The following is a 12,848-nucleotide window of genomic DNA, read 5'->3' as shown; positions in this document are numbered from 1 at the left end:
CTAGTAAATTATAACATTCTACCTTTATTCAACAAAGATTCATCAAATATGCACAATGTACACACCCATGAACAGAAAACCAAAGACTGTCTTGGCCCTCAAATTTCTTTGGGGGAAAGGGGAGAGACCAGAGTGCTCCAAGCCTCCCGACTCATTCCAAGGGACTAGGCAGTTTGGGAAAAGAACCCAGGCCTCATAAGGTCCCCACCCTTCTCCCCTTTGGAAGCCAGTGGCCACAGGCAGCACACATCCTGCTCTCCCAGGGGCTGGTCTGGTAATCTCCACTGCCAAATGCAAGGGGTAAATTCAACACAGGGGTTATTTTAGCAAGTCCTCTTGGCCAAAACGCCTAAGCCACATTCTCCAGCCAAGCCTTTACCAGTAATGAAAATAACACTTGGAACTCACTCATCCTGCTGATTATTGCTTCAGCTTGGGTATGGAATTTGTGTGAGAGGTCTCACCTACAGAACTTTCTCAAACCTCGTAATAACAAAAACAGCTTAGTATATAGGCATTATTCTAAACTCTACTTGGGTTATCACATTTAATCCAGCTGTGTGAAGTATGAGTATACCTTCGTTATAAAGAAGAGGAAACTGAGGCACAGAGAAGTTATGCAATTTACTCCAGGTCACCCACACAGAAAAGGTCAGAATCAGAATCTGAACCCAAGCAAACTGGCTCAAGAATGCAAACTCTTGGGGCACCTGGGTAGCTCAGTGGGTTAAGCCTCTGCCTTCAGCTCAGGTCATGATCCCAGGGTCCTGGGATCGAGCCCCACATTAGGCTCAGCCGGAAGCTTGCTTCCCTCTCTCTCTGCCTGCCTCTCTGCCTATTTGTGATCTCTGTCTGTCATATAAGTAAATAAAAAATAAAATAAAATCTTTTTTAAAAAAAAGAATGCAAACTCTTAACCACAATACTACAGCATTTCTTAAAACAACAGAGCTAACATGTCCTATATGCATTCTATGTGCTGGGTAATTGACATATATTAATTTACACACATGTATTACATAAATGAGTCCTGAATAATCCTTTAAGGTAAGGAGGATTATTAGCCCAAATTTAATATGGAGAAACCATGGGGGAGGGAGGTGAAGCAACCTGCCCAGGAGTCAAGTGACAATTTGAATCCTATCTGACTGTAAAGCCTGACTCTTCACTGCTTCACAAAACCACTAAGAACTGTGTTTATAGCTACCAGAAGAAGGGCTTAAAAGACATATCAACCGATGTAACATGTGAACCTTACTCAGACTGCATTTAAACAAAGCATTAAAAAGCAGACGGAGAGACAGACAGACGTGCCAAGAGTCCCCAAGACCAACTACCTCCAGGTGATTCCCTAGGAGGAGTCATGGGACCCAGCACTGAGTCATACTCAGGCTGTAATTTATTATAGCATTTTAATACAAAGCAAAACCCCAGCAAGGAGAAAGGCATGTGGAGTGAAGTCTGGAAGAAACAAGCACAAGCTTCCAGAGTCCTCTCCTGGGATCGGGGGGGGGGGGGGGGGGGGGGGCGGGAGGGGTCACACAGGACACACTTAACCCTCCAGCAAGATGTGGCAACACCTGTGAAATGTTGTCTAGCAGGGAAGCTTGTTAGAGACTCAGCACACGAAGTTTATATAAGGAGCTGATGGTGGAGGTGCCCTCTGGCTCCCAGCAGGAAAGCAGGGACTCAGTAAACACTACATTGTTTGCACAGCTCTGGGAGTCAGTCGCTCTTAGCAGCCCAGGTAGGGGAGCCTTCCTGAAATCCAAATTCCAGACACCAGCCAGGGGCCACTCTTGCAAGTAGGCCTTTCTACAGTCAACTTTGGTCTGTAGGTGAATGCTTTTCTGCACAATCAGGGAAAGTGAACACACTGGCTGAGAAAGGTAAGCGATTACGGCTCAGGTTCTAGATGTCACAGTGGTATTCTTACAGAGTTATTATCTTTTGGAGATAAAGGCACTTATGAGGTTCATTATATGATCCTCTCTACTTCAGTTCTGGTTTCAAATTTTCCACAATATAAAGTTTCAGGGTGTTTTTTTGTTTTTTCAGGGAGTTTTTTTTTTTGTTTTTTTTTTTACATCAAGAATCAAGGAGAAATGTCTAATAAAAGAAACAGGGAAGAAGGTAAAGGGAGAGAAAGGGCAGGCTGCATCAGTAACTCTAACAAGTGAGTGCTCATTGTGACCCCACTCCATACTGAGTTCTTTCCCTAGACCACCCATTTGGTCACGACAAAGAGCCAAATTCAGCACTGCAACAAAATACACACTAGGCAACTGACCAGATGGTTAATGCCAGCTCCTGCCCAGAGAGCGCTTACCATCACAAGAAAATGTGAAAACCCTAACTACCAAGGCCATTTAATACTAAATTCCAAATGTAGTTGGATGGGCTTTATTATTATTGTTATTATTAACCTGAAGACATGCTAAACATCAGAAGGCACCCGACCTTAATTAAGGGCCCATCACACCAGGGCGATTCACAAGATCAAAATACATGAAGTGATAACACTGGGAAAAGTTTCTGCTTGCCTTCATGACCAAAAAGGATGCTTCCTGGGCTACAAGCAGAGACTTCTCACTGGGATGCACTTTGTCATGTAAGCAAACTTCATCATGGTTAAGCCACGAGGTGCCCTGTATAGGTCAATGCCAACAGGTCATTCTAAGCTCTAGAAGCAAGACTGATTTTCATTCTGCTTTACTCATTGTCTAAGTTATCCTGTTCCCTCCACCTAGGGTATGGTCACTCAAAAAAAAAAAATTAAATAACATATCATGGAAAATGTCAAATCTTTTCAAAAAGGGTAAAAAAAAATCAAGTCTTTTTTTAAAATTTTAATTAACATACTCATACAACATACTGATTTCACAATTCTATATTCAGTGTTCATCATAATAAGTGTAGTCACCATTTGTCACCATACTATTTTCCTATAATATTCAAACTGTGTTCTTAATAAAGAACACAAATGGGGGTACCTGAGTGGCTCAGTCATTCATTAAGCATCTGTCTTTAGCTCAGGTCATGATCCCAGGGTCCTGGGATTGAGTCCCGCATCGGGCTCCTCGCTCAGCGAGAAGCCTGCTTCTCCCTCTCCCACTTTCCCTGTTTGTGTTCCCTTTCTTACTGTGTCTCTCTCTGTCAAATAAATAAAATCTTAAAAAAAAAAAAAATCCTATTGGTAGTAAATAGGGTATATTGAAAGCTTCTAAACAGGCCCTTTAAGCATGGTAACTGCTACCAGAACTGCAACGTTTATGGCCTTAGACCAACAACAGTGCCCTGAGCAAGAACAAGAAGTGCTATCAGGCACGCAGAGAATTACCTGTCCATGCTGTTGCACTGAGTGGGGGAAGGGGGAAGAAGCAAATGACACAAGAAAGTAAGAAAGATGCCAGAAACAGAACTAGTAGGTGTTTTAATCCAGAAAAAAATTAAATAAAAGTTACATTTTACAAGGAAGATAAATGTCAGACTTAAAGGTCATATCACTGTATCTCTGAGCACACACAGACTGAACACACCCCCCTCCTTCACCCAAATAGGAAAAGTTTGTTTTTCAAGCCAGGCTGTTTTATATTAGTACCTGTAATAGTCAAAGTGTCACAACAGTTGCTAATGTGGTATTGTTTTTTTTTCTCTTCTTGGGGAGTTATCAAGGCTTCCAGCAAGAAATGGTCAAAACATTGCTATGGGTTTTCAATCGTTAGCAAATATTTAAAATAATCATATCAAGAATAAAACCTTAAAATAAAAATACAAACTGAAAGGGCACCTGGTGGCTCAGTTGGTTGAGCATCTGACTCCTGATCTCAGGGTCGTGATTTCGGGCCCTCTGTTGGGCTCTACGCTGGGTGTGGAGCCTACTCACAAAAAAAAAAAAAAAAGAAAGAAAGAAAAAGAAAAAGAAAAGGAAAGAAAAAGAGAGAGAGAGAAAGAATAGAAAAAGAAAAAAACAGAGACTGGGAGGGAGGATGTTGATAAAAAGCTGCCCACTTACACAGAAAAATGACATAACATTAAAAAAAAAAAGATTATACCTGCCTATCACTACATCACAAGAAATGACTAAATAGATTTTCACATGGAATGTATGGTTTGGATAACATAGTAAGTCGGCTACCTAGATTGGGGTAGACTACATTTCCCAGCTGCCCTCTCTATTAGGTGTGGTCATGTAACAGGCCATTGGAGCCAATGTAGCCAATGGAAAATGAGTAGAAATGACCTACACCGCTTTTAGCCTGGTCCCTAAACCCCCCACATACCCTTCTCCATGTTCTTAACCTTCTACAGATGGGCAGTGATGTCCAGGGCAACCTTTAAAGCTAAGCCTGGAACCCTCCCTCCATAACTATAGGCCATAGAGTACTCATCCCAAACCACTCTGGCCCATCATGTAAGAGAGAAATAAATTTCTATTATGTTTATGCCGTAATACATTTCAGAATTATTACAGCCCTTAGCCCACATATGACTTCAAAGATGAGCTATGGATCAATAATAAAAAAGACAATCTAGTTTTTTAAAGGACATAGTTGAACAGCTATGTCAGAAGAACATAACCCAATGGTTAATAAGCACATGGAAAGATGCTCATTCGCACTGGTCATGAGAATAAGGCAAATTACAACCACAGTGACACCACTTTGTACCCACAAGAATGGCTAAAATTAAAAGACTGACAACACCAAAGTTGACAGACTATGGAGCAACTGGCACTCTCATACACAGCTGACAGAAGTGTTAAATGGTATAAATGCTTTGGAAAAAGACTTAGCATTTCTTATAAAATACTCACTTACCCTATGACCCAATAATTCTACTGCAGGCATTTCCTAAGAGAAATGAAAGCATATGTGCACAAAAATATCTGTCTAAGACTTTTTTTTTAAGATTTTATTTATTTATTTGACAGAGAGAGATCACAAGTAGACAGAGAGGCAGGCAGAGAGAGAGAGGGAAGTAGGCTCCCTGCTGAGCAGAGAGCCCGACGAGGGACTCGATCCCAGGACCCTGAGATCATGACCCGAGCTGAAGGCAACAGCTTAACCCACTGAGCCACCCAGACGCCCTGTTTAAGACTTTTCATTGCAGCTTTATTCGTAACAGCAGTGGAAATAGTCCACATGCCCAGCAACAGTGTATACAAATGGTCCTGTATTCATGCAATGGAATACTACTCCACAATAAAAATAACAAACTGCTGATACAAACATCATTATGAATGAATCTTAAAACACTTTTTTCTTGTTTTAATCTCAAAACATTTTTGCTGAATTAAAGAAATGTTAACACAACAAAGCACATAAGCCAAAGGCTAAAAAGAAATCAAAAAGGAAGGCTGCCTGGGGCAAGACTGCAAAGGTTGCAGTAAATCACTGGGAAACAGCATGAGAGAACTTTCCAGAGTACAATAATTGTCTCTGTACCTTGAGGAGGGAATAGGATTCACCGGTATATATGTATCAAAATATCACTGAGGGGCGCCTGGGTGGCTCAGCCATTAAGCATCTGCCTTTGGCTCTGGTAATGAGCCTAGGGTCCTGGGAATCCCCACTCCCTGCTCAGCGGGAAGTCTGCTTCTCCCTTTCACACTCCCTTTGCTGTGTTCCCTCTCTCTGTCAAATAAATAAATAAAATCTTTTTTAAAAAATCATGGAATGGTACACTATTTGTATATTTCACTGTACATATTAACTTAAACACATAAACAAATACTGAACTCTGTTTTGCATGTTTAGTGTTTAGGGGTGAAGTCTACTAATGGCTATAACCTACTCTGGGATATAAAAGGAATGGACAGTTACAATAACATGTAATTAAAAAAACATGTAATAAAGGATACATAACAAAATGTGGTGAATATATATAAGTTTACACTGCAGGATTCCTTCAACTTTTCTGAATGTATGAAATTTTCCCAAAAAAGTGTTGGAGAATTAGAAAGGCTATGGGACATGTGCAAAATTCCCTTTGGAGGATCCGGAGGAGGAGGTCATCTCAAAGAAATAAGCGGTTTTCACCAAGAGCAGCTAAAAGTGAAGAACAAGACATTAAAGCGACTGCCAATCAGGACCGTCCACACAGCGCACAGACATGCCATCGGCAGAGAAGACAACAGTATTTCAACTATAAGACCCCCATTATAGATGTGTTCTTGTAAGCCCGATGTTTCACACATGGGCAACCACGTAGGGTAAATCGCCACTAGTGCTATAATGATTTAACAACAGTTAATGATTCTCAAAATATAGAGGCAAGCTAGTTTCAGAACAAAATTTAAAGGGGTCCTTTAAAAATGAATAAATTGTGCTTTATGAAACACTCACTACATTGTCCATATTGCTCTCAGTATGGACAATATGGACAATCCTGTGAATCAGGATTTAGCAACCACTAGATACAGAAAGAATCCTGGCCCCCAGCAGGTAAGTTCTAATCCTGACTCTGCCCCTAACTGGCTGCCCATCCTTGATAAGACTCCAAGTCTCTCTGGTTCACTTTAGGAACTCATAAAAAACTGAACTACCCTCCTGGCATATAATAAAGGACAAAACAAGGAGAGAGAAGTGCTAGGCCCTAAGAGGGGTATAAAAACCTTCTCAAGAGCAGGGAATTGTAAAGCGATCCACAGGACATTTAGCATTAATAGTCCAGTTCATGCATACTAACTCAATTTTGAGAAAGAGCATTAAGATGAAAAGAAGCATGGCTCTGGCCCTCTCTCTGCCGTGGGAACAGGGCAAGTCCCTCAAGACTCTCTGGTCCAATAGGACAAGAGAAGACTGAGATCAGAAGCACTCCCAACTAACCCAACCTGCTCAAAGATGCTCTTTGAGACTCTGCGCCCCTGGATACAGGCCAGGAACGCCTCACCCACCACCACGGAACTGAACTCCTTTCTCATCTTTAAAGTTCTTGTTCAGATGTCACGTGCTTTGGGAAGCTTTCCAGCCAAGTCCAGTCACTCCCTTTACCCTTACAGATAACCTATAATAGAGCCCTCACCATGCTGTATGGTAATCACCTGTTTATCTGTGCTGTCTCCCTGACGAGACTTTGAGCTCCCCTACGCTCTAGTTCTTGCCTCATTGGCATCTGAACACCCCGTCTCAGCACGGTGACTAGCACAGACCGGCACTCCAAGAATACGTTTGAATAAACGCATTAACCAAGCCCTGATGTCGCTTCTAGCTCCAAAATGCTCGGCATGGTGTTTTTAAAATGAAAATGGAATTACGGACCTAAAAATTCTTTATTTCGTCGTTGACTGCCATGCGTACGGAGCACTTGTGACTGCTGTTGGGGCTACCGAGATGATAAAAACAGGATCCCTGCCCACATGGCACCCCGCAAATATGGAACCTTGGAGTAAGCGCTTGAGCAAGGTCAAGGCTGGAGCCCCGTTCCCATTTCCTCCCTCACTTCCTTTCTTGCAGCTGTAGCTCTCTGCCTCTTTCCCCCGTGAGGCTTCATGCCTCCCTCAAGCTGCGACCTCTGTCCCAGCTGGCAAAACTGCAAAACTTGGAGCCAATCACCCACGCTCTGCGGCCCACGACAAAACCAGCAGCAGCCTTTCCCCCTAACCCAGAGCCTTCTCCCCCTTTTCCCGAGAATGGACCAGTCCACCGGGGCTGAAAAGCGGCGCCCACCCCGGCCCGCGATCAGTGGTGCAGCCCCCCGCACGGCCGCTGCGTAGGCAAAGCCTGGGCCGTTACTCGCCTACGCCCAGCTTCCTGCGCAAACCTTCTGGCCCGCTCGGGGGACGCGCGCTGTACCTGCGCGGCCCGCTGCTCCTTCCAGAACTTCATCTGGTCGCTGGCTGGATCCCGGTTGTCCGCCATCGTGTGTGACTGGCTTTGCCGAACGTTGCAGGTGGCCTCGGCTCTCACGTCTCCACCCTCAGCGGACGACACCGACTACCGCCGCGCGACATAAAGTAGGCGACTTCGGCCTCCGCCTGTCACTCCGCCCCTCAGCTCCGCCCCTTGTCCCGCCCCTGCAGGGAGACTGTCTCCTGATTGGCCGCTCCAGCGCCAAGCAGGATGGGATTGGAAGCCAAATACGGGCGGGAGGAGATGGACAAGGCGCTGTGTCCCCTCTGCGGGGGAGACGAAACCTCAGGACTGAGAGAGGCCAGAAAGGTGGGTGAAAAGGTTGGGAAGCCCGGCCCCTCCGACCCTGCCAGGCTGGGGTTTATGAACCCAGAGCTGGGCCCTACCTCTGGGGCTCTGACTCTCGCCTCGGGTTACCAGCATCCCTCACGCTGCCCCGCGACGCGACGGCGGGTGGCCGGCTGGTTTTGAGGAGGGAACGTTGAGGCGCTGCAGGGTGGGGCTTTGCACTTGAAACGCGATCTCAGCTCCTAGTCAGTCAGAAATCCTGGCTTGAATTCCTCTGTGCAAAACGAATTTTTGACTTAACCTAGTGTTCGAATCGTCTGCCACTGAGGGACTGATGGGAATTTGGAATAAATGCAAACGCTGCTTCCGCAGTTAAGTTTGAACCACTTATCTTACTCTCAAATGTCGCGTCAGTTTTCCTGGACACAGACTCTATCCATAATAGTCAAACCGGAAAAATGAAACTCTGACAGGTTCTTAATACTCTTAATAGTCAAACCGGAAAAATGAAACACGGACAGGTTCTTAATACTCGTAATAGTCAAACTGGAAAAATGAAACACGGGCAGGTTCTTAATACTCGTCATAGTCTCAAATGCATTAAGAAGGAAGTTCATTCAGCCTTTTAGGTTCCCTTTTGGCTGAGCAGGCTGCCCTTTTTGGAGTGTCTACCATGTGCTAGATGCAGCTCGATCTTTGCCAGACTGTGTCATTTAATCCTTACAACAACCTCGTGATGAAAATCTAGTCATCCCCCCTTTGAATATGAAGGCTCCGCGGCTGAAGAGAGGTGGAGGAACTTGCCCAAAGCTTAAATACTCGCAGAATGTCAGAGCCTAGATCCTGAGTCTTCTGCTTTCAAAGCCTGTGCCCTGAACCGCTGGGCTATCCCGCCTTCCTAAGAATACGAATTTGGAAAAATTCCAGGAACTTTGGCTCTGTGTTTTTAAAGAGCTGTGTTGGAAAATTAAATGCTTAGTAAGTTATTGACTCGTCTGTCATTGTAATCAAATGGACTGAATTATTCTCCCCTTCAGGTGCTAGGATTTCTCTTTAAACACCTTAATACATATAAACCTGCCATAATCTTCAGATCAAGAGTGCTCAACTTTTTTTTTTTTTTAAAGAATTTATTTATTTATTTGACAGAGAGAGATCACAAGTAGGCAGAGAGGCAGGCAGAGAGAGAGAGAGGAGGAAGCAGGCTCCCCGCTGAGCAGAGATCCCGACGCAGGACTCGATCCGAGGACCCTGGGATCACGACCCGAGCCGAAGGCAGTGGCTTAACACACTGAGCCACCCAGGCGCCCCAAGAGTGCTCAACTTTTAAGTTTGACTTTTTTCAATAAAGCTACAAATAATGGGTGGGCATGTGACTATGGAAATTTCAGAAGATCATGATTTTACAAAAGCGTGGTATCAAGAATCTGTCATAAAAGTTTAACTTTTGCAGTTCATTGAAAAGCAGCCCCCAGGGACGCCTGGGTGGCTCAGTTGGTTGGATGACTGCCTTCAGCTCAGGTCATGATCCTGGAGTCCTGGGAAAAAGTCCCGCATCGGGCTCCCAGCTCCATGGGGAGTCTGCTTCTCCCTCTGACCTTCTCCTTACTCATGCTCTCTCTCACTGTCTCTCTCTCAAATAAATAAATAAAATCTTAAAAAAAAAAAAAAGCAGCCCCCAAATCAATCTTCAGTTCCCTGTATTTTTCCTTCATTACACTTAACTGTGAAGATGCTCTTCGCTGTGTGATTTGTGTGATGTCTTTCGCTACCCACAACTGAGGAATCTGAGGCATAGAGAGGTTAAAATAAGTAACTTGTCCAAGATTACACCATTATTAAGACAGAGAGTCAGGATTCTAGCCCTGACCATCTCCTGAGCTCATGGCTTGTTGAGTAAATAAATGTTGAAAAAATAAATTAATCATTTTCTTCAGTGACCAAATTTCAACAAAGTAAATAAAAAGAGACCTCACGTGTTAACCTTTGTTCTTTACGTGAACATTGCTCTGTTTATTTTTTTTTTCCCTCTGTTTCCTTTAGTGTTGGTTTGGATTCCTAAGGAATTTCTAGCAAAAAAGAAATGGAGAAACAAGACACTTTCAGATCATGTCATATCTTGTACATTAAAATAAGGTATGTGCTTTCAAGTAATGACAATGAATTTATTTTGGTTACACGCCTAGTATTATATTCATTGACCTCACAACTATAATCTTAATACAGTTTAAGTGAAAACACTTCTAAAAATCAGCCCTAGTTAAAAAATACATTACATCTATGTGATTTCTAAAGGTAATCCCAAGTGATTGGCTCTGTAAACAAATTTGGTCCCAGATTTGTATATTTTATTAACATAAACATAGGAGTATTTTCATGGGTATTAAATACAATTGTTATTTAGAAAATGCTGTTCTCTGATTATTCAGAACCCAATGAAAAAAAATGTCCTGGCACAAAACAGAATGTTGTGAATCCTTAGATCATCAAATCTAAAACCAAGCTTCCAAAGTAGGCCATACAATAAACGCTGAAGTGAAAAGGCTGACCATGCAGCTAGGCACCTTTATTGATCAATTTTCTTTCATCACTTACTTGAAAGGAGAGAATGGAGAGGACAAATTCTGTTTTCTTGGCCGACAGACAGGTACACAGGGCAGCATGAACAGTAACACACACCAAGGTTGTTATTTCTGTTCTGATTCCAGCTTCCCTCTTAGGAGCTGAGAATGTTCCACATATTTTTATTTCATTCTTTTCACAATGGTCTTATGGAGTAACTTGGGGATAGAGGAGGAGGCAGAAGGAACAGAGTGTAAAAGAAAAGAGATGTTTTGCAATCCAGAGTGCCCTGGGAGGGAAGGATGGTGAACTCTACCACAGCTGCGTGTTTCTAGCCCACTGTGGGCTAGGCCTGAGCAAATAGGACAAATAGGACGGGGAAGCCGAATCTGCAAAAAGTGCCAGTGGTTTTTTTTTTTTTTTTTTTTAAAGATTTTATTTATTTATTTGACAGAGAGAGATCACAAGTAGGCAGAGAGGCAGGCAGAGAGAGAGAGAGGAGGAAGCAGGCTCCCTGCTGAGCAGAGAGCCCGATGCGGGACTCAATCCCAGGACCCTGAGATCATGACCTGAGCCGAAGGCAGCAGCTTAACCCACTGAGCCACCCAGGCGCCCCGCCAATGGTTTTATATGTGGCGGTGACATGCACCCTCTACTCTGCCTACTTTGCTTTACCATACCTGACTCCTGCTTTAATAAGAACAATTATTTTGGAGGACATAGCCCCTATGTCCTTTGGCGTCTGGTAGTGGCCATAGTTGGAACTATCCTAAGGGAAAAAAATCCATGTGCTCTTTCTCCCCCAGGCCACGTGTTCCATGTATTCATCTGGGTGTTTGAGCAAAAGGAAACACAGAAATAAGAATTTGGAATGTATTATTACGCTAACTTCTTTTTTTTCTGATTTTAAAAGTAACAACTGCCTACTAATGGGGGCTTGGAAATATAATGTGTAAAATAAACACTTATCTACGGGTGGTAATAAATAGATATCTTTTTTACTTATATTTTCTCTCGTGTATGTAATGTGTGTGTGAGAGAGAGAGAGTGAGAAAGACTAATAATGGATCATACAGAATATATCGTTTTGTGTGCTTTTTTTTTTTTCAACCGTTTAATCTGTTTGGTAAGGACAATTTCATTCATACCAAACAACAACAGCTTACAACAGATGGAGTGCTGGACACACCATCAGAGACAGGGAGGTCCTACGGGCACTTGGAGCCCTTCCCCCACACCCAAAGACCCTAGGTCCTCCTCCACCCCCTTGCCCCTCAGGGAGATGAGAGTTGAAGTATTACTGCCACCCTCTGCCCAAAAAGACTGTAGCATAGAGCACTTCTCATGTTGCTCATTAGTACTGGGGAAGGGCCCTCCCCTCACTGGCTGAGACACAAGAAGCTGAGTTATTGGGGGGAGGGGGTGGCTAAAGTGGCAAATGGACAAGAAGCAGAGTGGAGACATGTTTGGTGTGAAGACCTCCACCTACCCACCCACCTAGGCCACAGTGGAAATTTGCAGGACCACAAAAGTGGCACTGCCTTTTCCCACAAGCTGCCCTTTTTTAAAACTTTCAAAACATTTCATTTCCCCTGAATTTCACGTGATACAAAAGTATTACAGGCTTAAACCTGTCATCGAAATAGAAGGCTCTTTCTGTTCTTCAAGCCAGCTTTCCTCAGAGGCAAATAAATAAGAAACAAATCGTGTTCTATAGATCATATATGGAAGATTTTTCTTTACAAGAAGAAAAATATCTAAGCACATGGTATTTAGCATCCCAGTGTATATTGATAAATTTAATTAATTGTTGGGCAGTACATTAAATACATAAAAAACCTCAATAGACAGCAGAAAGCTTAATCCTTGATTAAGGACAAAGCATCTGACAGTTTTTTTATAGTTTTTTTTTTTAAAGACAATGCCATTTGTAAATTCGGGTTTGGCCCTTTTTAGTCTTTTTGCTCAGTCTTTTGAACACTTGCATTGTTTTCATTTTGTAGAGCTTTTGAACTTTGTCTCTCTCATTTTCTCCTCTCATATTCTTGTTTCTTAGCAGCACACTTACCTTGTACTTGTTCACGTTTTCCTTGTGCCTTTTCATTTGATGATTTTTTTTTGTTTGTTTGGAATAGTAATGAAGTC

At 43.1% G+C, this 12,848-nt stretch overlaps 1 protein-coding gene across 1 annotated transcript in view; it reads right to left on the bottom strand.

Moving 5' to 3' along the window:
* Positions 1-7,988, bottom strand: part of CAT (catalase) — a 41,233-nt gene extending 33,245 nt beyond the window's left edge. The window contains exon 1 of the mRNA XM_044259058.1: positions 7,797-7,988. Coding sequence (XP_044114993.1) covers positions 7,797-7,862 — 66 coding nt within the window. The 5' untranslated portion in view covers positions 7,863-7,988. The remainder of the gene's footprint in view (positions 1-7,796) is intronic.
* Between the last annotated feature and the right edge of the window lie 4,860 nt (positions 7,989-12,848).

This window comes from Neovison vison, chromosome 7 (assembly GCF_020171115.1).
Source record: "Neovison vison isolate M4711 chromosome 7, ASM_NN_V1, whole genome shotgun sequence".
In the NCBI taxonomy this organism is placed as follows: Eukaryota; Metazoa; Chordata; class Mammalia; order Carnivora; family Mustelidae; genus Neogale; species Neogale vison.
This window is presented reverse-complemented; position numbering and strand designations above follow the sequence as displayed.